Below are 25,264 nucleotides of genomic sequence, written 5' to 3'. Positions count from 1 at the left end.
CTCCCCGACCAGGGATCGAACCTGGGCCCCCTGCATTGTAAGTGTGGAGTCTTACCCACTGGACCACCAGGGAAGTCCCAGAGACGGTGGTATCTAACTTTGACATAAAAACGCAACAAACTGAATGACAAGGGGGAATGTAATGGGTGAGCATCCTTACTGAGATGCCGGGAAGGTGTCTATGACAGGACAATGGATGGGACAAACACAAAAGTGAGGACCATGGGGCCCACCTGCAAGGAGGAAGGTTTGGGATCAATGTAGGAGGAGCGTTTTAGGGCATAAAGCTGCTGACGCCAGTTGCTAACATGAATATGCACGCACTTCATGCCGGCCGCCATGCAAAGTGCTTTCAACATTGGCTTAGTTCGGGTTCCGCAGAAGCAGAGCCTGAGTCAAGCGCAAGAAGTTCATTTGGAAAGTGGAAGAAAACACGGCAAGGGAGTGGAGAAATGATCCTGGAAAGCGCAAGGAGCCCATGAAGGGTGTGTTATGGGGCCAGCTGCCAACAGGAATCTGTTGCTTTAATCCCAGAAGGGACATGAGGAAACATGTAGAACACACTCAGATTGACCTGGCGGGGGTTGTGGAAACCGGAGCATCTACACACCACCTCCATCAGCCAGCGGTGCAGGGCACCCACCACCCAGCTCTTCGGGCTCACCTGGGCTCAGAAAAATGCCTTCAGGTGGAGAAGGAAGGCAGACATGGACATACAGTGTTAGCCAGAGCACGTGGAGGGTGTCTGCCCCCCACACGTTGACACATATAATCCTCTCACCAATCCTACAAGGCAGGTGGGAATACTATTATTATCCCCATTTTTCTGATGGGAAAATGAGACAGAGAAGTTAAGTAACCCACCCAAGTGCAGAGCCCGGAAGTCTGCCTCCAGAGTCCCTGCTGGAATGGGCTGTCTTTGGAGGTAGTGAACTGCCTGTCAATGGAGGCATTCAAGAAGAGGTCCGATAACAACTGCAGGGATGTTGAACGAGGGATTCCTACTGGGGACAGGGACTAAGAGACAGCTAAGGCCCCTTTCAGTGTTGAAATCCAAGATCTTATCAAGAGGCAGGGGGAGTACCTGAAAATCTGGTCCAGACAGACAACCTAGGAGGCTCTGATGCCAGAAGATGGGGGTGGGTGGGTGGGGGCCTAGAAGAAATCTCTGCTGAATGGGTTTTCTAGTGGCCACCTGGCTCCACATCTTGAGGAGAGAACCCTGGGGGACTGCTGGAGCCCAAACCTTGCTAGCCGTGCAAACAGCAAGCTCTTCCTGATGACCAGGAGCGTGTTCGCCTCAGGCAAACTCCAATCCCACTAGCACAAGGATGGATCCTCCCCACACCTCCTGGGCTCAGGGTCCTCACCTGCAAAATGATGGAGGTGGTGGGACCCATCTCAGGTTCCTCTACCACCGAAGTTCCGTGATTCCGGGTTCAGACAAGGAGGTGGGGGCCAAGCTTCTAGAACAGTCCAGGCGCTCTCGGTGTAGCTGAGAGCACCACAGTGTGAATTACAAAAAAGCCTGGATTACGGCGTAATTGCAAAATAGTGAATGTTTCCTTCATTCAAGTATACAACGAACGGCAAATTAATTGTTAATCAAGTATCTATGAGAAGAGGTCCTATGAGTCCTGCTTTAATACATAATTAATTTTCAATTGCCAATATTTTCATTGTTTTTTTGTTTGTTTTTGTTTGTTTGTTTGGCTGAGCCTTGCCATTTGTGGGATCTTAGTTCCCTGACCAGGGATTGAACCCCGGCTCTCGGCAATGAGAGCTCGGGGTCCTAACCACTGGACCACCAGAGAATTCCCCAGTATTTTCTTTTATGCATGAAAACGGAACTGGTATGGTTCTTTAAGAGCTAGTTTTCTTTAGAGGACTTCCCACTCCTCCCTACAAACTGCCGACCATGGCACATCAAGTCCAAGTGTAACTGAATTCCAAAGAGTGAGATCTGGCCATACGGGATTCCGTGGGGCCTCGCCCTGAGAACTTGGCTCACTCCCTTCCTTCCTGGGAACCTTGATCTGGACGTCCCTCCTTATCTGCAGAGTCACGTCTTGGCAGCAACTGGGCTTACGTGTAAAGATTAGTGAGTCTGTGTAAACCAAGCAAAGTACAAGAACCATTCTTCATTCTCAAACAAGACACGAGTCAGGGGCACATGGACTGACTCGGTCTGAACCCCAAAGCTCAGAACAACACGGATGAGGCTGCACGGGGAGAGGCTGCAGCTGTTACAACTTGGAGCCATGGGTCACCTGACCTCGAATTAAACCCAGTCAACAAGCATTTATTGAACACCTGCTAGAAGTGCTGAGTATGGTCAAGACTTTGCTCTCAAAGGCTGACCCATCTCCACGGGGTAGACAACAGAGGGGCTGCTGTTCCCGTGCAGCTGACAAGGGGAAGAAATCCCAAGGAATTCAAGGACTTGCTTTAGGGTCAGGATGTCTATGGCAAAGTGGACTTTAGACCTCCTGATTTTCAAGGTTGCACAACTCCCCATCACATGCACAATCTCCAAGAGACAGCATGGTTTACTAATGTGAATTTTGAAAATGTTTTTATTAGCCATTTTATTTCTTATTTAAAATGCACAATCTGATGTTTTGACATCTGTACACATCCATGATATTATCCCCACAGTGAAGATAGTGAACATTTCCATCATTCCAAAATTTCTCCCAAGCAACCACTGATTTGCTTTCTGTCGCTATAGATTAGTTTGCATTTCCTACAATTTTACATAAGTGAAATAATATAGTATATACTTTTTTGTCTGGCTTCTTTCATTCAGCAGAATTACTTTGAGATTCATGAATACTGTAGCATGTGTCAACAGTCATATCTTTTTATTGCTGCATAGTATTCGACTGTATGGATATACCACAGTTTGTTTATCCATTCACCTAGGGATGCACTTTGATACTGTGTCCAGTTTTGGGCCATTACAAATAAACCTGCTATGCACATTTGTGTACCAGCCTTTGTATGGACATATGGACATATGCTTTAATTTCTTTGGGTAAATACCTAGGAGGGAATGCTGGATCGTATGGTAGATGTATGTTTACCTTTGGAAGAGACTGGCAAACCGTCTTTGAAAGTAGCTGTACCATTTGCATTCCTAACAGCAGTGTACCAGCAAGAGTTTCTCCAGATCCCTGTCAATACTTGATGTAGTCGGTCTTTTTAATTTTAGGCATTCTGAGAGGTAGGTAGAGGTATCTCATTGTGGTTTTAATTTGCATTTCCCTAATTACTAATAATTTAAGCATCTTTTCATGCGCTCAATTACCATCACATGCCTTCTTTGGGGAAGTGTTTATTCAAATCTTCTGCCCATTTAAAAAATGGAGTTGTTTGTTTTCTTATTATTGAATTTTGAGAGTTCTTTATACATTATACTTCTAGATACAAGTCTTTATCAGAGATACGATTTGCAAATACTTGTCTTGTCTCTTCATTTTCATAACAGTGCCTTACAAATAGCAGAAATTCTTAATTTTGTCCAAGTCCAATTTATCAACATTTTCTTGTATGGATTGTGCTTTGGGTGTTGTTTTGTGCAACTCAAGCTCACAAATATTTATCTCTTATGTTCTATTCTAGAAGTTTAATTTAGGCCTATCATCCATTTTGAGTTAATTTTTATATATGATGTGAAGTATGGATAAAAGTCCTTCTTCTTCTTCTGCTTTTGTATTTTTTGCATGCGAATGTAGTTGTACCAGAACATTTGTTAGAAATACTATCCTGTCACCATTCAATCGCTTTGGTCAAAAAATCAGTTGTCTATATCTAAATCCATTTTGATTACTGTAGCTTTATAATAATTTTGACATCAGGTAATATTAGTCCTCCAACTTCATCTTTCTCAAAGTTGTTTTGGTAATTCTAGCTTCTTTGCATTTCCACATAAACTGTAGAAGCAGCTTGTCAATTTCTATGCCCCCCGCAAGACGTCCTGCTGGGATTTTGATTGGAATTGTGTTGAATCTATAGATCAACTTGGGGGGGATTAAGCCAACCTTGCATTCCTAAAATAAATCCCACCTGGACAGGATATATTATTGTCCTTATAACACTTTATTATATTCTATTTAAAGTTGGTTAATAATTTTCCTATCTATGCTTATGAGGGTGTTGGTCTGTAGTTTTCTGTCTCTAGTTTGGTTTTGGTATCAGAGTAATGATAGTTTCTAAAGTGATTTAAGAAGTATTCCTTCCTCTTAATTTTCTGGAAGAGTTTGTGTCACATTGGTATTATTTCTTCCTTAAATGTTTGGTAGAATTCACCAGTAAGTCCATCTGGGCCTGGAGTTTCCTTTGTGGGGAGGTTTTTAACCATGAGTTCAATTTCTTTAGTTGATGGAGGACTATACAGGTTATCTATTTCTTATTGTGTGGCCTTTGGCACTTAGTATCTTTTGAGGAGCTTGTCTACTTCATCTAAGTTGCCAAATTATTGTCATAAAACTGTTCATAATATTCCCTTCTTATCCCATCATCTTGCTGTATTCTATTGGGTAGAAGCGAGTCACGTTTATCCAGGCTCAGACTATACGTCCACTCCTACCAATGACAAATGCACCAGACCATCTTCTATTTTACTCCAGAGGCAGCTAATGTGTTTGGATGACCCTGGGCTCACTCGGCCAACATTGTGGTGGGTGTCTCCTTTATTGTTTTGCTCTTGCACCACCAACTGGGCCCAGCACCATGAGACCTGGGCTTCCATTTCAGGACAGGCTTATCTGTGGCTCATGGGAAAGGCTGGTGGAGAAGACCTCTAGATGGGGTATGTGATCTAGGAGGGAGGAATCATCATTCTGGGGGAGAATCCTGGTGAGCTCCTGGAATTCCTGTATGAAATATCCAGGCTGGATGAGCCACAGGACCTGCTGGGGCCACATCTTTGAACCTCCTGAAGATTCAGTCACTGCCACAGGGCATTGGACACATCCTTGTAAAGAGAAAGAGGCCTGCGGGGGGTTGCGTTCTGGGATGAGTGTGCTGGGGGGCTCGGCTAACAGATAGGTTATAATAGTAATCATAAAAATAACCCCTGACATTTGTAAAATGCTTCTTAACTTACCAAGCGTTTCCACCTGGTTTATATGAGGCAAGAATGATCAGCCTTAACTCAGGGATGCAGAAACTGAAGCTAAACAAGATTAACTTACTTGACAAAGGACCAGAATAGGCAAAAATGTTGGGGCCCCAAAAAAGATCTTAAGATGGTTTTAAACAATTTCTGTAAATTTTTTGACATGCCTCTGTTCAAAAGTTGCAGTCTGATTCCACCCACCCTCAGTGTGGGCTGGAATTAGTGACTAGTTTCTAAAGAACAGAATGTGGCAGAACTGATGCTATCTATGTGATGTTCAAAGCTAGGGGTGTGAGTGTGTATACCATTTTGTTTCTCTCTCTCCTTCCCCCACACGCAGGAATCCAGCTACCAAGGTATGAGGAAGCCCAGATCATGCGTCAGTTTCAGCCAGCATCAACCATCACAAATGCGAGTGAACAACTCCTGCAATCTGTAAACGCTGACCAGGATTAGCCCTGCAACCTACAGCCACAGAGAGAGAGGAAGCCGCCCCAGGAAGGCGATGGAATCCAGAGCCTTGGTTTCTAGTTCTTCGATTCTCTGACACTTTGATCAGGATTCAGCCTCCATATCAAATGCTGAACTTGAAAATTTTTACTTTAAGAAAGTGTGTGCATCCACCATTTGAGTTTTGATGCTGATGTAGAATCGGAGAATCTATTCTTGCCAATCAATACTCACGTACCTGCCCGTCCTCCTAGGTCATTCCTCCCAGGGTTAGCGTTGGAAGCTAACTGCTTCTTAACTAAATCAGGGACCAAACTGGAAGACCAAAGTCTTCCATTTGCCACTGGGGGCACGGAAATCTCACAGCAGTCACCCTCCCTCGAGGCCTGGGGCAGGGAGACCCTTCCTCAGAGAAGGAAGCCTTAAATGTGCCACCTGGGGGATGTGTTGAGCCACTAAAAGGAAGTCTCCCTGGCAGGCAGAGACGGTATGTGAGGCCCAGCATCTGTGATTTCTTCTTTCTTCTCCAGAAACTCCACTCTGTTTCTCTGGGCAAAAATTCGCTTTATCTCCACAAATGTTCGGCCCTTGGTCTCAGGAATGACCATGTAGATGTAAACAGCAGTGAGGAGGCAGATTCTGGCAAAGATAATGAAGCTGTAGGCACCACTGACCTCCTAGGCCAAGAGACAAGAAAACAGGAGGGGACGGAGGAAGAAAGGAATGCCAGGGGCAGCTCTGCGTGAGGCCTTTGTGAGTCACACAGGAGTTTCTCAGTGGCCAGTTCTACTTTACACCCAGAGGAGTGGAAGAGCTAGACAACTGGGTCCTGCCCTCACATCAAAAACGACTCGGCCTTTTAACAACAGGGACAGAATGTCCTCTAGACCTGACTGCACACCTTCAGAAACAGAGGAAGGAGGTGGACGTGGGGGAATTGTTCCCTCACCCTGGCTCTAGCTTGCTTTGCACTTGGCCGACCAGAGCCCCTACATAATGAACGCGTCACCGCCTGAGTGTGGGACCTGCCTTCAGTGGTGGGAAACTGGCGTAGTTAGTTTGGCTGAAGTGGCGCCATGTGTGTTTTATGGACCTTGGAGAGTCGCCCCCCCTTGTCGAATTCGCAGATGTTCTTAGCAGACGAGGCACCCCTGCCTATTTCCCGGAGCCCCTTCTGCCTGGGGCGGGGGAGGCAAGGTGGAGCAGGAATTGGGGGCAAGGGGCCGCACGCCCCCCCCCACCCCGCGCCGTGCTCCCCACCCACCTGGATGTCCCCACTCACCTGGATGGACGGGAACACGAAGCCCACGATGACGCTGGTGAGCCCGGGCACGGCCCCGTCCACTGCGAAGGCGGCCGCGAGGGCTGCAGGAAGATCTCGGTCCTCACCACAGAGGGCACGGGACCTGGGGGCAGAGAGCGCAGGACCAGGGGAGCGGAGAGGGGCGCGGAGGGCCCTTTAGGGGCACAGTCTGTTCCGGAGGAAGTTCACACCTCTCCTCCTGGGTGCGCCCATAGCTGAGCTTCGAGCTGAGCCTCTGAGGGCCTCAAGGTCACACCAAGGCCGCTCTACCCCGTGGTGGTGTCATTTTGAAATTCGCAGACAAGGGGAGGGGGAGCAGAGCTGAATGAGCGCTTGAGCCTGGGACGTGCTGCCCCCTGTGGTAGATCTGGGGAATGGCAGGCACCTTGCCTTGGGGCAGTTTCTCAACCTTTTTTCATTCAGGAGTCTTGTCTAAAATGTCTACGGCCATTTTTCCCCCTTAATCACCATCCCTCATGAAATTATAATACAACAGATATACTTTATATCCGTTTATATACAGTAGGTCTATCTATGACTTTATATATTCTTTATATATTAACATATTATCTATATTCTTTATTACAAGAATAAGATTCTGTCTCTCTCCCCCCAGTTAATTTCCGACCCTTGAAGATGGAGAGGAATTCAGAGCCCCGGAATGAGCTGCCCTTGGGACGTCAAATGGGAAACTCCTACAACTGGCGAGGAGGGGGCCCCTTCCTCAGGGCTTTGTGCCCTAAAGGGGTAGCAGTGAGGGAAGTTATCCACGCTGCCCTCCCTGGCCTCCTGCCTCCTGCCCCCTGGGGCCGGGCAGCCAAGCAGCCCTTTAGGAGGTGGCTCACATGTCAAATCAGTCCACCATCTGATCCCACATCTGCCGGCACAGCTGATTACTCCTGGTCTTCCAGGAGGAGCCCGAGGCCCAGAGAAGCACAGTGGCTTGCTTTGGGAAACGCACAGGCAGTAAGGGGCAGAATGGCCCAGAACCCAGGCCTCCCGACACAAACACCAGCACTGCTCCCACCAGGCCCTCCTGCCTCCATATTGGAGGTGTGCCGGGAAGGCTTCCCGTCGAAAATCCCACTTAAATATCCTTCAACACGACCGTGTCGGTCTGATTCACAGCTGCATCCCCAGTGCCTGGCACAGCAGGTGTTCCATCAGCGTGTGTTCAATGGATCAATACCTTTATTTTGGCTTATGGACAGCTCTTTCAAAACCAAGATTCTGCAGGGAATATTCTAGTCTTAGGAGTAAGAGGGGTCTTTCCGCAAGCAGTGGGAACTGCGTTAGATTCTCAGGAGGACACACAGGGGAGGGGAAGCCTGGAGTCTGGAGGCTGTCCCCAAGGAAGGTGGAAGTGAAGGCCCAAGGCTGCCAGCACATGGACACGGGGATAAAGCAACACAGGACTGTAGCTGTAGGCCAGGGGACCAAAGACAACTGAGCCCCGGGTGGGCTGTGGGCTTGGAGGCTAAAGTGAGCATGTAGAGGGTTTGGATGTAAACTGAGGGGCTCCCAGTGGGGTCTGGCTGGCAAGAGCTCCCTCTTTGCAGAGGCTCATCCCCTTCTTGGGCACTGGAACTGAAGCTGGGCAACTCTGGGAGCCACAGGAGATTGGGGGGCCCCAGCCTGGCCGTGGCACTGGTTGGAACTTAGTAAATGTTTGTTGAATGAATGAATGAATGAATGTGAGCTGGAATGGCCTTTCAAGAAAAAGGTAAACTGAACTGAGAATTCCAGTGTGGGTGGGGCTTGTGTAGGAACAGGGGAAAAGGTGATCATGAGAATTACCAATCAAGGGCATCCATTCATTCAACAAATACCGGGCACCTCCTCTGTGCTGGGCCCTGGAAGGAGGTGGGGCATGCAGGTACTCACTGGGCCCGATGGAATGTCCTGTGATGTAGGATGATGCCAAGGTAAGACAGCTCAGGGACCGTGCTCTGTGGGGAGAGGCAGGGCTGTCCGTGCCTGAGAGGCCCAGGCCTGGGACTTCTAAGAGCCCGAGGCCAAGAGCCCCACATGCGGACAAGCCCACATGCGGGCCTCACCTTCCTGCCACAGGAAGGAGCCACACCTGGATTTCTGAGCACCTGCGTGGGCCTCCAGGGCTCTGAGGGCAAGAGAGGGAAGATGAGACCAGGAGTGAACCTAGCATTCTAGTCAACAGGGGCCTCCGGGAGCTGTACCTGATTGAGAGAAACGTAACAGGAGGAATGCCGACCACTTATTTATTTTCTGCCCTTCACAGATGCTAACCCACTGAATCTTCTTGACACCCCTCTGAGGGAGGATAATATTGTTTCAATCCTACAAATGTGGAATCAGAGCACAGAGAGCCTGAACACAGACAAAGAGGACACTGGGTCCCTCAGGGGTCAAGCAATGGCCCAAGTCAAATGATCAGCAGCAGATGGAGCTGGGACCCGGATTCTGCACTCTCTGCTAGAATCTTTCTAGAAGGCATCAGACCAGGAGAGCTGGCAGACCCCTATCTCTGCTCCCCACTGCCAGGGCAACAGATGACACATACTCAGGGTGAACAGACCTCAACCAAACTAAGTATGCAGGTAACTATTTCACTACAGTTATGAAAAACGCTGCGAAGGTGGGGTTCCTGCAGGGCTGGCGGTGGAGGTGAACCAAGAACGACTCCTTCAGTGAAGTTGTCTCCAAGGGGCAAGGGGAGAGATGAGCTGGGGGAGGGGCAGCCTCCTAGAATGGATGACTTGGGGATGAAGAGCCAGCCCGGCCGCTGAGCAGAGGCGTGACAAGCTCTGATTCACGCAGGCAGGCAGGGTGGGGTCCATTTCAATATTTGAAGCAAGAGAGGAGTTGGCTGCAGCTGGAAGGGATATCCTGGGTCTGGTGCCACCTGGGCAGCTGCTGGTTACGTTTTCAGGCAGAGCCAACAGGACTGGCCAATGGGTTGGAAGGAGAGAGTGAGAGAAAAAAAGTTGCCGGGGATGCCACCAAGGTCTCCAAAAGGCAACTGGTAACTATCTCTATAGATAATGTCCAGTTTTATTTACTTCTTTTCACCTAAGTCCCTAAATGTTCTAAGAACTTAGATTATTTTCAAATGAGAAAACAAGGTCTTTAAAAAGGAAACTGTGATTAAACCAAAACAGGACTGTAACTAGCTTTTTTAAAAAAATCACTTCCATTTTTTTGGTAAAGATTTATTTATTATTTATCTATTTATTTATTTTTGACTCCGTCGGGTCTTAGTTGTAGCACACGGGATATTCGTTGTGGTGCACGAGCTTCCCTCTATCTGTGGCACACGGGTTCCAGAGTGTGTGGGCTCTGTAGTTTGCGGCACGCTGGCTCTAGTCGAGGTGTGCGGACTCAGTAGCCCCACAGCATGTGGGATCTTAGTTCCCTGACCAGGGATCGAACCTGCATCCCCTGCATTGTAAGGCAGATTCTTTACCAATGGACCACCAGGGAAGTCCCTGTAACTAGTATTTTCCTCGATAGCTGCATCATCACCCTTCACCTCGCCTGTTCCTCCACAGGCTCCCCTGCCCTGCTGTTCCCTGAACACAGCCAGCTTTGTCCCCCTGAAGGTCCTTGTGCTCACCCAGGAATTAAAAAGGAAGTCATGATGGAGAGGACAGCTTGGCAAAAAAGGCGATGAATGAAGACATCGTCTCTGAATTACAAGAGTAATCTCTTCGCACATTCTCATCCTCACATACGATTGCGTTTTCAACTACAGACGGTCCCCTGACTTAGGTCCAAAATTTTCAACTTTACCATGGTGGGAAAGTGATACACAGTCACTAGAAACTATACTTCAGGGACTTTCCTGGTGGCACAGTAGTTATGAATCTGCCTGCTAACGTAGGGGATGCAGGTTTGATCCCTGATCCAGGAAGATCCCACATGCCACGAATCGCCACAACTACTGAGTCTGCGTGCCTAGAGCCCGTACCTGAGTGTAGCAACGAACACCCAACGCAGCCAAAAACAAATAAATTTATAAAAAAAAATAAGAAACTGTACTTTGAATTTTGATCTTTTCCCCGGGCTATCAATAGGCAGTACGATCCTCTCTCGTGATGCCAGGCAGCTCCCCGTCAGCCACGTGATCATGAAGGTCAGTGACAATCACGCTGTTTTTCACTTTCTGTACAGTATTCAATAACTTACATGAGACATTCAACACTGCATTATAGAATAGGCTTTGTGTTAAATGATTTTGCCCAACTGTAGACGAATGCACGTTTTCTAACCACAATTAAAGGTCGGCTGGGCTAAGCGATGTTTAGTAGGTTAGGGTATTAAATGCTTTTTTTTTGTTTTGTTTTGTTTTTTGCGGTACGCGGGCCTCTCACTGTCGTGGCCTCTCCCGTTGCGGAGCACAGGCTCCGGACGCGCAGGCTCAGCGGCCATGGCTCACGGGCCCAGCTGCTCCGTGGCATGTGGGATCCTCCTGGACCGGGGCATGAACCCATGTCCCCTGCACCGGCAGGCGGACTCTCAACCACTGCACCTCCAGGGAAGCCCTTAAATGCATTTTTGATTTACAATATTCCAACTTACGATGGGTTTATTGGGGATGTAACCCCATTGTAAGTCAAGGAAGATCTGTATATAGTTTTTTGTTTTTTTTTTTAACAGGAGAAAATCAAAGTTTAATAACACGAATATAAGGCAGAGACCCAGGAAAACTAACTCTCTATCTGTGTATAGTTTTTTTGGTTTTTTTTTTTGGGCCGTGCCATGCGACATGTGGGATCTTAGTTTCCTGACCAGGGATCGAAACTGGGCCTCCTGCAGTGGAAGCACAGAGTCCTAACCACTGGACCGCCAGGGAAGTCCCGCCTGCGTATAGTTTTAATTGTAAAGGCACAGTTACTGCAAAAGCAACAACAGGGCAGAAACAGCTGAGGATATACAAAATGCTGTCTGCTTTCAGAATATTTCATACTATGGCCATCCTATGTATTTTCAAAATTTTTGTATAACACGTATAACAAAAATATGCTAAGAAAATGACAAATTAGAGTGACGTATTTCTTGTTGGGCGGCCTTCTGTGTCTTAATCTCGCTCTGACACTGTTCCCAGTTGCTCCGTAGCCTCTCATTGCTTCTTTTCCTACTTCTTTCTGATCTGGGCTCCAAGATATTTTTAATGGTAGAGACCGACACGCTTGTTGACACGTGTTAGGATTTCAAGATGAGAGCTCTACCCCATTTTGTACTTGCGGCACACATCAATCAGACCAAGCTCACCTGCCAGCACCTCACCTTCCTTCTTCACGTCCCCCATCCTAACCTTCCGAGTGGCCTGTGAGTGGTGTTCCTACTGCAGTTAAGGTATCTTTCTCTTCGTCTTCCCGCATACGAATACGTTTGGTCCCTGGACATCACTTATCCTCACACTAGTGTAGAGTCTGCCGTCCACGCCGACCTCCGTTCATAGTTTCTTCTGCTTGTTGAATGGAACGACGTCCGATCTTCCGTCTCTTTATTCTACTCTAGATCATTATTGGTGGACATCTTCTAGTGCAGTGCGCTTAAGCATTTGCATATTGAACTACATGCTTTATGGAACTCCTTGTTTCTCCTTTACTTCATGGTTAGGGCATTCGATTTAATTATTTATTTGCATGTACATGGGTAGGTAATTGAAGTCACCCACGAACTCTACTTCAGGACGGGGCGTTACATTGCACACGAACGGGGCGTGGAGTTTGACACGCGGAGTTTGAGATCACTGGCTCTAGAGGTGTGGGTTCTGTTACAGGGACCTCCCAGCCCCCTGCTCATCCTCCCCTGCGTGCCCCGCCCCCGTCCCACCCCTCTGCGTGCCCCGCCCTCCGCCCCACCCTTCTGCGTGCCCCGCCCCGTCCCTTCCGGGCAGGAGAGCAAGGTCCGACCTGGAAGGGCAGCGCCGAGACGCGGATGCCGTAGCCGACCAGCAGGAGGCGCCGCCTACCCAGCCGCTCGACGGGGCCTGCCTGGAGGGGAAGGGCGGGCGGTGAGGAGTCTCGACAGCACCAGGCGGGGGGCGCCCGGAATTCTTGGGCCTGGGCCCCCACTACCTCCTCAGCCCCTCCTTAAGTGCCCGCTCGCCCCTGTTGCCTGCTCCGTGGAACTTAGGCCCTTATCCCGACGGGAACTTGACGTTCGTGCCACAGACTCCGCACCACTACTCCTCCCTGTCTCAGGCATCTACAGACCCCGGGTTTAGGCTCCTTGACCACCTCCCCCCCCCGCCCCCCCCGCACTGTAATAACTACGTTTTCTAGTTTCTGCGTCTGATGCTTTGACATCTGGGGGCCTTCCTGACGCTGGAGGGACTGCCCCACACACACCGTTAGCCGGTTTCTAGAGATAGCAGACAGCTCGGCTGTGCATGCACCTTTCACATGGAACCCTCCCGGAGCCGCCCCCACCCCACCCCCTGCTCCATCAGGCTCTCACCTGCCCCCGCCGCTCCCAGCCAGCGTCCCTCTGCCTTATCGCCCAGGGCAGGCACCAGACAACCAGGAACAGCCCGGCATCGGTGCCCGGGAACCGCCTGAAATCTTTCAAACTAGGCAGTCCTAAACCTGCTTACCCTGCCTTGCCTGTTCCTTCCCACGGAAACCATAAGAAAGGCTCTTGCCCACGCACTGCTGTCCGCCCCCCCCTGCCAGATGCTTCTCCATGTGGCCTTGTGTGCACCTCTCTCCCTTGGGAACCGTGAGCAACGCTGTCTTTTCAGTGGCAATCATCTCACACCCCCGAGATAATAATAATACCTACATTTTCACATAGCCCCCTCCCATTACCTGCTACTTCAATTCACGTCGAGGCCGCCCAGAATCTGGCCTCACTTCATGAGGGTCCCTCTCACCCCCAGGTACTTTCTTTTCCACTGCCAGGACACACACCTCCTGATCAGCCTGTACCTTCTCGAATATTCCAAGCTTGGACAATGCTTCGTCCGACCAGCATGCCTGCCTTCCTTCTTGTTCTAATGCCCTTTTCATTCTACTCCAGCCTCACGTGCAGCACCCACAGCAGTGCCGTCAGCAAAGGCACCACCGTCACTCCACGCCAGGCCCTGTACGGTCACTTTACACGTCCCCTCCGTCCTCCCAACAACCCTACAGACGGGGATTATCACTGCCATTCAGTGAGGGCCCAACAGGAGCAAAACGGCAATCCCAGGATTGTATAAACAAGGTAGAGGTAAGACCAACGTCTCCTTCTGTGCTTAGTACCCAGACACCGCTCCTCAGGGAGAGAGAGGGAGGCGCCCCTGTCTTGGGTTTCTCCAGGTAGGATGATGGGGAAGAGGGTCCTAGTTATGACAATGTACCCTAGAGGAGGAGGGCTCTGAGGACAGAGGGTGGACCCTGCCCTAGAGGAAGGCGAGGGGCTACGGGAATCCGCTGGAGGAAGGGGTGCACAGACTCCCAGGAGGGTGGAGAATTGGGCCTGGGGGCCTCCCAGCTCCTCCCATTTCCGGCTCTTTTCCTTCACTCGGCCCTCCCCACCATGCTGAATCCTCTGAAGTTTCATTGGGGCTTAAACTGGCTCTGGGGAAAATACAGATAAGTAATAAATAATTTTTTAAAACACCTTTAAACTCCAAGGTAACTCAAGAAACAGGAACCAAAATAATAGTGAGATAACTTGGAAAAGTTCTAGAGAAAGGACCATCGTGGTCACTTGACCTTGTAAATGAGCACACCTCTGTCTATTCACATTTTTTTCATTTCGGTACGCGGGCCTCTCACTGTTGTGGCCTCTCCCATTGCGGAGCACAGGCTCCGGACGCGCAGGCTCAGCGGCCATGGCTCACAGGCCCAGCCGCTCTGCGTGGGATCTTCCCGGACCGGGGCACAAACCCGTGTCCCCTGCATCGGCAGGCGGACTCTCAACCACTGCGCCACCAGGGAAGCCCCTGTCTATTCACTTTTTAAACACAGGCATAAGTGGTTCAGATTTTAAATATAAAACTCTGAAATAATAGTTTTATGCCAACAGTAACAACACGTGCATCAGTATACAGGGTATTACACTCACCGTAACCATTGTACAAAGGAAGAAACTTGAATTTTAAGGTGTTTAAGTGGCCTGGTTAAGGTCACACAGTGGTAAGTATGGGCACGTCCGAAAGTCTGTGTCACTCCAGTCACCCCAGGACCAGTGCCACCAGCAGTGGACCCTGGGGGGCTCTTCTCTGTCTGTGGGGCACTGACTCAGAGATGCCCAATGGGAGGGACACTTGTGGGTGGCTTCCCGAGATGAAGCTCATCACTGTGTTGACCACGCTGGCACCCACTGTTACGGGGAATGAGCTGCCTCCATGCCAGCCGAGGGAGGCGTAGATCATGTCCGCGTAGTAGTTGGCCTAAAACAAAAGCACAAGGGTTGTGAGGAGAGACCTGAAGGCCCAAGCCGCTGACAACTTTCCTGACTCAGTCGGGACACACAGTCCTGAAAGCCTAGGGGACCCCTTGGACAGGAAGGAGGCAGTAGGTGGGAGAAAAGAGCCGTGACCTGAAGACTTGAGACCTGGGATGGAGGCTGGCTCTGCCGGAGCCCGGGTTATAGCTCTTGCCCTCTCGGGGCCTTGAGTTCTGCATCTGTAAAATGGGACCCCGAGAATTTTCCCTCTGTCGCTTTGTTAGTCTATGATCTCAGGCCCCACAGAATGACCCCTCGCCTCTCATTCCAGGCCTAGGCAGCCCCAAGCTCAAGCTTCTCTCCTGGCCCAGCCCCAAGGATGTGGGCAATGCAGCACTTCTGAAAGCCACCACGTGCCCTGGCTCCTGCCTGAGCTGTGTACCACTCGACGTCTCCCGCTGAGCAACCGTGCGTCCCCGAGGGCCTGATGCCACCACTTCCTGACACTTTCCTTAAGCACCATATGGGTTATGCATCCAGTCTCCAACGTTTCTGGAAGCAGCCTCCCAGCCCTGTTTTTGCAGATCTTCACCCTTCGCCTACATCATCAATAGATACAATTATAGCAAAAGAACCGCGCATACCGCGTTGACCCTGGAGAGCTGCTGGCCGGCCATGGGCAAGACGATGGCGACCAGCTGCCAGCAGACAGGCGGAAACGTGAAGAGGCTGAGCACAGACAGCGGCCCTCGGCCCTCTCGGCCTGATCCTCCACGCGCATTTCTTCCATCTCGTCCTCCACATCTGCCCGGCCTCTCAGCTTCCGCAGAGCTGTGGGGAGCAGAGCGGTCCCCTCCTGTCGCTGACAGCAGCTGACCCAAGGCTTAGGGAAACACAGGGGGACAGCTCCCCAGGAGCTCGGCCCAGCCCTGGCTACAGGCTCCCCGTTTTCCCAGGGCAGGATGCTTACTGGACCCCAGCTAGGTCCCCAACACCGTGACCGTGTCCCCAGTCACAACCACACCCCCACCTGGGCAAGCTTGCAGAAGTCAAGGCCCACCAGCCATGATGCCGGCTCTGACCATGTTCTCCGCTGGACCACACCTCAGAGTTGCCCTGGACTCCCCAGTGCCAACGGCACCTCTGTCCCGTCCCACTGGTGCCTGCGTTGTGGAGTGCATTTCCCCACCCTGCCCCCTGCCCGTTCTCTGCTTCGGGCACTAGGGAGGGATGTTTGGCGGGCACGGGGAGGCGGCTGGGAAGTGAACATGGTGGGAGGGTCTTGACGGAGCAGCCTGCATCTCCAGTACCTTGTCGAACTTCTTCATCTCTTTTCTGAATCAGGGTGGACCTCGGGCTCTCGGGGAAGAATGGCAGAGAGGGGAGCCAAAACAGTGCGGGGACCCCCGTGAGTGCCAAGAGCACGGGCCAGCCTGGAAGGACCCAACACTGAGAACATGAACACCCAACACTGGGGAATCCCTGCCCTTCAGCTGACCTTCCGCATGTCCTGACTCTGTCCTGACTCTCCTCTTACAAACTCACTCACCCACATTGTTCCAGCCCTCCGTGAGAGCCAAGGACAGCAGGGACCTAGTCCTTGCCAAGATGTGGCTGCCCAGAACCCACCCACAGCAGGGTTCCACATTTTAAAATGGAGAAAATAATTACAATTTTCAAAAGAGCTGCTGTTAACTCATTCTGCAGGAAGAGTATTGCTTTTCTTAGGAACAGCATATGATTTAAAAGTGTGAGCCTTGAAAAAAGTGAACCCATGTCTTGTTTCCTAACTTTATGGCTGGACATGGCATAATCTCTGCCTTGCTGGAGGCTGGGGTCGAGGAGGGTGCTGGAACCAGCACTGTGGCTGTGTGAGCTCCTTCTGGAAGGTCTGGGTTAAGGAGGCAGCACTGAGACTCATCTAAGCCTTACCAGCTATGATGGGAACTGGAAGAGGCATTTTACTTCTCTAAGCCTCAGTTTTCTCATCAGTAAAATAAAGATGATGATGGTGATGGTGATAAAGCGCCCCCCGAAGAGTGGCGAGGGGTGACAGGCATCGCCACACGGCAGCTGTCGGCAGCAACGGGCCCAGCCTGGCTTCCCCTTCAGCTGCACTGGGGTAGTTTGGGACTCGTTAAGACTAATGACCTTTCACTGAGCATGACTGGGTCCCGAGTCTCTTCAAGGTACTCTGGGGAATACAAAGTCATAAATCCACCCATTAAGGAATTCCTGTGGAACTTAGGTAACTTGAAAATGTTTACGAGGAAAAAAAAAAGAAAGAAAGAAACCCCACTGTCTTCTTGTGGGCCTTTAATGCTGGCCTGCATTCACGCCACACTCTCGGGGCCATTCTCTCACCCGCTCCCCCAGAGGGCCATTTCCCCCTTTCTCCTCTGTCCTAAAGCTTCCCTCCCGCTTCCCCAACCCACCCTCTCAGGCAATGGCCTGGCCACCTTTCACTTGGAGAGGAGAAGCACCCATCCAGCCACGTGACAGTGACCGTGGCTGTGTGCCTGCCCCTCCTGCATCGATTGCCCTCACTGCAGGACCATTCGCACAGCGTCCCAGCTGAAAAAACAAAGCAAAACAAAAAACCCTTCTCTCCAGCCTGCTTCCCCTTCCAGCTACCCCCCAACTTCTCTCCTTCCTTTACAGCAAAACCCCCAAGAGTCGTGTGTGCCCCTTGTCTCCGATCTCCTCCCAGCCCCACGCACAATTTGTCCCCATTGCTCACCCAAACTGCTCTCATCAAGGTCACCCGCCTCCAAACAAGCCACACATTGCCCAACCCAAAGGGCACCTCTTGGCCTCACCTCACTTGATCCGCCAGACACATGGGCACAGCCGAGCCCCATGTGTCCAGACCCCGCCCCCTCGGCCCCCCCATAGCTCCCACGCTCCCTCTCACCACCACCCCCGGACCTTGGTGAGCCACAGGTACCTGTAGGGTTGCCCAGGATGGCTTGCAGGCCGAAGATCTGTGCTAGGAAGATTCCCACGACGACAAACACCTCTGTCATTGTTCCCAGAGCACCCCTAAGGTTCTTGGGAGCTAACTCTCCCAGCTACATGGGAAGGGCACTGTAGGAGGTGCCTGGATCTAGCAAAACAAAAACCAGGGGAGGAGAAAAGAAACAGTCCCAGCCTCCTGGGGCCCCGGAAACCTGAGATTTAATTAATCTCATAGTCCCTGAGTTTCTCTGTGGCGTCAGCACCACTGACAGGCAGCCTGTACGCCCCCTACCTCCCCTCCACGGAGATGGAAATTGGCCACGTGGACTTAGTTCGCACTAAGAAGGAAACCTTTCCAGAATCCTCAGACTCCCAGGGGACACGGCAGGATATCCTCTCCTTCCTAGCTGCGGAGCTGGGGCCACTTGTTACAGGCGAGGACTGTGTTCCTGGGATGTGGGACTGAAAGATAGGTCTTTGGCTTGGGATTATTTTCTGATTTTTCTGAAGCACAGGTTACTTGTATCACTTTTGTTTTTTTTTTTAATAGAAGAAACCACTGTAGTTAAGAAACCTCAGTCCCCTGCTGACAGAGTCCCCAAATTCTGTACTCTTTTGCTTGAAGCCTCTCACCCTCAGTGTGAACTAGACACCTTCCTTGGAAGATACCTTGTAAAGCCTTATCAGTTTGTACTTCAAGGTAAAAGTGTGTTTTTAAAGATCTTCCCCTGATAGATTTTGTTAAATAAGGGGAAGGGGAGAGAGAACATGAGGTTTTCGAGAGTCTGGGGATGGAGACAAGAGGATGCCCCCAAAGGGAAAAGAGCCATTCAGAACCAGGAAGACCCTTGCTGCCCCTGCTTCCCGCCTTGGCCAGTGTGTCTGACTCAGACCCTTCTCCCCACAGCTGACCCTGAGCATGGGCTTGGGGCTTCAGCCATCACTGTAGGTACCTGCACAGAATCCCAGTGCCACTCGAGGAAAGATGATCAGCTCGGAAGGTTTGGTCACTTTGCTGACTCCCTTCGGGATGGCAGGGATGGCGAAGTCATTGTCGATCAGCAGTGTTCCCTTTCTGCAAGGACAGCAGAGGCCAGAGGGCATGGGGGCTGAGGCAGCAGAAGCTCTCCTGACACCAACTCCTATTCTCCAGGGCAGCCGTTATAGAAGTGCCGGGAACGTGCCTGAGAAAGGCTGATGGCTGGGAAGCGCAGAAAGCAAGGACCAGTGGCCAGAGGCCCCAGGAAGGGAGGTTTGGGGTCAGCAGGGGTGGCGGGAGGAGTGGGAGCATGCTAACCATTGGAGCTGAATGAAGACAGTGAGGAAGGAGGAAGGAATGGGCCTGCCTCTGCAAGGAGGGAGCTTCCTGTCACTGGTGGTATTCAAGCAGAGAGTAGGCCGGATGAAGACTGTCAAGAATGGTGAACAGGGGAACCCCACAACAGGTGGGAGACAGAGCTGGATTAGATGATCGCTAAGATTCCTCCCAAGGCTGAAAAACCATGAGTCTATGAAGTGGGGGGAGGGAGTGTCTGAAGAATAGAACTACGCTGGATGCCCCTGCCTGTCTCCCAGGATCCATAGCTACCTTCCAGACTGTGTTCTGTGCCCCATGCTGACTGGCATCGGTGGCTCCCTTGCTCCCCTCATCCCCACATGTGGCTTGGATTTTGCCAAAGGAGAAAACAGCAGTGGATCAGGAAGGAAGATGGTGGCCCAGCTATAGGGTGGCTGCTGGCTGCACCACCCTTGGTGATCTCCCCACACGCTGCCCACATTCGAGGACCATCAGGGCCCTGACCGACACAGGTGCATCATCTCTGAGGCCAGGAGTGGAGGAGGGGGATCTCTAAACAGAAACCCAGACACCCCTCCTGGGGGGATAGTCCTAAGAGTTCTACAAAAGTCCCCTTCTAGGCAACACTGAGGACTCATCAGATACACAGACTGGTTTTCTCAGGCCACTCTTCTCTTCCTGGGGTGGCCATACCTCCGAGAGAACTGCCATCCGAGCCCAAACTCAGAGCAGAGGATCAGCCAGCCCAGAGGCTGCAGGTCAGGAGAGAACAAACAGCCCACACGAACCCCTTCCTGATGACCAGGAAGCCTTAGCTTAGCTCCGGGCTGGTCCCGACGCCACTAGGGCACGGCCAGCTCCACCACACCAGCTGGTCTCAGGGTCCTCACCTGCAAAATGATGGAGGTGGTGGGACCCATCTCAGGTTCCTCTACCACCGAAGTTCTGTGATTCCGGGTTCAGACAAGGAGGTGGGGGCCAAGCTTCTAGAACAGTCCAGGCGCTCTTGGTGTAGCTGAGAGCACCACAGTGTGAATTACAAAAAAGCCTGGATTACGGCGTAATTGCAAAATAGTGAATGTTTCCTTCATTCAAGTATACAACGAACGGCAAATTAATTGTTAATCAAGTATCTATGAGAAGAGGTCCTATGAGTCCTGCTTTAATACATAATTAATTTTCAATTGCCAATATTTTCATTGTTTTTTTGTTTGTTTTTGTTTGTTTGTTTGGCTGAGCCTTGCCATTTTGTGGGATCTTAGTTCCCTGACCAGGGATTGAACCCCGGCTCTCGGCAATGAGAGCTCGGGGTCCTAACCACTGGATCACCAGAGAATTCCCCAGTATTTTCTTTTATGCATGAAAACGGAACTGGTATGGTTCTTTAAGAGCTAGTTTTCTTTAGAGGACTTCCCACTCCTCCCTACAAACTGCCGACCATGGCACATCAAGTCCAAGTGTAACTGAATTCCAAAGAGTGAGATCTGGCCATACGGGATTCCGTGGGGCCTCGCCCTGAGAACTTGGCTCACTCCCTTCCTTCCTGGGAACCTTGATCTGGACGTCCCTCCTTATCTGCAGAGTCACGTCTTGGCAGCAACTGGGCTTACGTGTAAAGATTAGCGAGTCTGTGTAAACCAAGCAAAGTACAAGAACCATTCTTCATTCTCAAACAAGACACGAGTCAGGGGCACATGGACTGACTCGGTCTGAACCCCAAAGCTCAGAACAACACGGATGAGGCTGCACGGGGAGAGGCTGCAGCTGTTACAACTTGGAGCCATGGGTCACCTGACCTCGAATTAAACCCAGTCAACAAGCATTTATTGAACACCTGCTAGAAGTGCTGAGTATGGTCAAGACTTTGCTCTCAAAGGCCGATCCAACTCCACGGGGTGGACAACAGAGGGGCTGCTGTTCCCGTGCAGCTGACAAGGGGAAGAAATCCCAAGGAATTCAAGGACTTGCTTTAGGGTCAGGATGTCTATGGCAAAGTGGGGGCTGGACTTCAGGCCTCCTGATTTTCAAGGTCGCACAACTCCCCACCACGTGCACAAGTGCCAAGAGACAACATGCTTTACTAATATGAATTTTGAGTGACAGCAGCACCCTTCTTCTTTACCTGCCACATTTGTCAACCAGCAGGCCAATAAGCAGGGACCCCACCAAGACGCCCAGAGGAGACATGGACATGGTGCAGGACCACAGCAGCAGCATGACTTTCTCGTCCATGAAGCCTCCGTGTCGCTCAAAGTAGGTTTCATTATAAAAGGACTTCAAGACCTGGAAGACATTGCCCCATCCATAGACAATTAGGCAACTCATGAGAGACCAAGAAGTAATGTTCTCAGTTGCCCCTGGTCATTGTCCTGAAGGATGTGTCTATCAATACGCTCAGGACACAATTGATTCTCTGTTGTTACCTGGAGCTTAAAAAAAAAAAGCCTACAGTATGATGGGGTGAGATGAGGAACCAGGCTGCTCAAAATGTTAAAAATTCACTGTTGGGAATTCCCTGGTGGTCCAGCAGTTAGGACTCCAAGTTTCTACGCCAGGGGGTGCAGGTTTGATTCCTGGTTGGGGAACTAAGAACCCACATGCCGAGCGACATGGCAACAAAAAACAAATTCACTTTGCAGAACCTTGCTGTGCAAGAGGCAACATAAGAAATATTGTTACTTCAAGACAGTATGGTACTGGCACAAAAACAGAAACATAGATCAGTGGAACAGGATAGAAAGCCCAGAGATAATCCCACACACATATGGTCACCTTATTTTTGATAAAGGAGGCAAGAATATACAATGGAGAAAAGACAGCCTCTTCATTAAGTGGTGCTGGGAAAACTGGACAGCTACACATAAAAGAATGAAATTAGAACACTCCCTAACACCATACACAAAAATAAACTCACAATGGATTAAAGACCTAAATGTAAGGTCAGACACTATACAACTTTTAGAGGAAAACATAGGCAGGACACCCCATGACATAAATCACAGCAAGATTCTTTTTGACCCACCTCCTAGAGAAATGGAAATAAAAACAAAAATAAACAAGTGGGAGCTAATGAAACTTAAAAGCTTTTGCACAGCAAAGGAAACCATAAACAAGATGAAAAGACAACCCTCAGAGTGGGAGAAAATATTTGCAAACAAAGCAACTGACAAAGGATTAATCTCCAAAATATACAAGCCCCTCTTGCAGCTCAATATCAAAAAAGCAAACAACCCAATCCAAAAATGGGCAGAAGACCTAAATAGACATTTCACCAAAGAAAATATACAGATTGCCAGGAAACCCATGAAAGGATGCTCAACATCACTAATCATTAGAGAAATGCAAATCAAAACTACAATGCGGTATCACCTCACACCGGTCATAATGGCCAGCATCAAAAAGTCTACAAACAATAAATGCTGGAGAGGGTGTGGAGAAAAGGGAACCCTCTTACACTGTTGGTGGGAATGTAAATTGATACAGCCACTATGGAGAACAGTATGGAGGTTCCTTAAAAAAACTAAAAACAGAACAACCATATGACCCAGCAATCCCACTACTGGGCATATATCCTGAGAAAACCATAATTCAGAAAGAGTCATGTACCACAATGTTCATTGCAGCTCCATTTACAATAGCCAGGACATGGAATCAACCTAAATGTCCATCGACAGATGAATGGATAAAGAAGATATGGCACATATATACAATGGAATATTACTCAGTTATAAAAACAAAACAAAATTGAGTTATTTGTAGTGAGGTGGATGGACCTAGAGTCTGTCATACAGACTGAAGTAAGTCAGAAAGAGAAAAACAAATACTGTATGCTAACACATATATATAGAATCTAAAAAAAAAAAGTTCTGAAGAACCTTGGGGCAGGACAGGAATAAAGACGCAGATGTAGAGAATGGACTTGAGGACACGGGGAGGGGGAAGGGTAAGCTGGGACAAAGTGAGAGAGTGGCACTGACATATATACACTACCAAGTGTAAAATAGATAGCTAGTGGCAAGCAGCCACATAGCACAGGGAGATCACCTCGGTGCTTTGTGACCACCTAGAGGGGTGGGATAGGGAGGTGGGAGGGAGACGCAAGAGGGAGGAGATATGGGGATATATGTATATGTATAGCTGATTCACTTTGTTATACAGCAGAAACTAACACACCATTGTAAAGCAATTTTACTCCAATAAAGATGCTAAAAAAACAAAAAAGAAATATTGTTACTAATTGTATGACTTTGGGCAAGTTCTACCTCTGTAAGTCTTAGTTTCCTCCTTGGTTATAGAAATAATATATATCCAATAGAGAATTTAAGAGCTTCACTGTGCTACAGTGATGGTACATTGCTTGACTGAGAAAAAAATGTTCCTTCAATGGTAATAATGATAAGTATATTAATATAAGCCATGAGCAACTACTGCAGTACTTCCTATAAAGCAGAATTAAGTGTAGCTATAAAGTAATGAGAGTGATTTTTTTTTTTTTTTTTTTTTTTTTGCGGTACTCGGGCCTCTCACTGTTGTGGCCACTCCCGTTGCTGAGCACAGGCTCCGGACGCGCAGGCTCAGCGGCCATGGCTCACGGGCCCAACCGCTCCGCGGCATGTGGGATCTTCCCGTACTGGGGCACGAACCCGTGTCGCCTGCATCGGCAGGCGGACTCTCAACCACTGCGCCACCAGGGAAGCCCAATGACAGTGATTTTTAAAAGTAGAGCAGGACTCATACACCCAAATGCATGGGAACAGACACTGGGTCCTGTCCTTGCCCTTTCAGGGACCTTCTTCCTGTAACTATTCCCTGTGTGTCCTGCATCACTGGTTCCTTTATTTTTTCAGCCACGCGGCATGGCTTGTGGGATTGAAGCTTGTGGACCCAGGTTCAATCCCTGACCTGGGCCCTTCACAGTGAAAGCACCAAATCCTAACCACTGGACCACCAGAGAATTCCCAATACACCTTTCTTTATTGCATCCTTCTCATCACAATACAAACATGACTCTTGCCCTATAAAACCCTAACACAACCCCCCTTCTCCCTTCACTAAGCTTCATTTTTTGTTCCCCTGTACAGCAAAACTCCTTAAAGAGCTGTCTCTCCTCCACTCTGCCCATTCTCCCCGAACCCACTCCAGTCAAGCTTTTGTCTCAACTCAGCTGCTCTTGTCAAGGTCACACATGCCCTCCATGAGGTCAAAGCCAGTGGTCAACTCTCACGCTTCATCTTTACTCGTCATCAGGGCCTGTCCCTCCCTCCTGACTCACATGCTTTACTAGGCCTTTGGGAGACTCTTTTTCCTTTGTTTCCCCTCACCCCAATCCTAACCCCTAAGGGTTTAGTCCTTGACTCCATCCTCTTTGTCATCTGCAAGTGGTCTTCCCAGGGGAAAGGCAGTGAGACTAAGGCCCAAAGCGACTGGGCAGGGAATCCAAGCCCATCTCCTCCCACCCGCTTCCCAACGTGCCTCGAAAGGACGACATTGTGGGGCGGGGGGTGTGGGGGGGAGGGGAATAGCCCACAACTCTAGTCATTCCCTGGTCTGCAGAGGCCGCCTCCCAGGACTACTAGAGGAAGGCAGCTGCTTCTGGAAGAAAGCTGGTGGCTTCCAGAAGAAAGATGGCGGCCTCCATAGAGCAAGATGGCCACCTTCTCCTGCCCACCTCTTGTCCACCCACCTTGTGCGGTGTGATAACCACAGCGATGTTGCAGCCGTATTGGAAGGCCTCGCCAAAGGCTGTGCTCAGCGTGGCCAGCACCAGCGTGGA

At 49.9% G+C, this 25,264-nt stretch overlaps 1 protein-coding gene and 1 non-coding gene across 2 annotated transcripts; both read right to left on the bottom strand.

The window, feature by feature from the left end:
* Positions 1–73, bottom strand: TRNAV-UAC (transfer RNA valine (anticodon UAC)). The gene has a single exon. It is a non-coding gene; the product is annotated as a tRNA-Val (tRNA).
* A 5,953-nt stretch (positions 74–6,026) lies between these two features.
* On the bottom strand, positions 6,027–25,264 carry SLC2A7 (solute carrier family 2 member 7; the record flags this gene model as incomplete). The annotated part of the gene is given in 14 exon segments (XM_022598366.2): positions 6,027–6,249; positions 6,855–6,928; positions 6,931–6,978; positions 8,760–8,788; positions 8,790–8,824; positions 12,773–12,849; positions 15,126–15,240; positions 15,881–15,981; positions 15,984–16,067; positions 16,547–16,669; positions 18,184–18,336; positions 19,148–19,269; positions 21,614–21,774; positions 25,175–25,264. Coding segments are annotated over 14 exon segments (1,434 nt in total), but the record flags the coding sequence as incomplete, so codon positions are not given.

This window comes from Delphinapterus leucas, chromosome 1, assembly GCF_059928025.1.
Source record: "Delphinapterus leucas isolate spDelLeu-1000000601 "Yukka" chromosome 1, BTC_Dleu_Yukka2, whole genome shotgun sequence".
NCBI classification, from domain to species: Eukaryota; Metazoa; Chordata; class Mammalia; order Artiodactyla; family Monodontidae; genus Delphinapterus; species Delphinapterus leucas.
The sequence above is the reverse complement of the archived record's forward strand: the minus strand, read 5'-3'. Positions and strand labels throughout refer to the sequence as shown.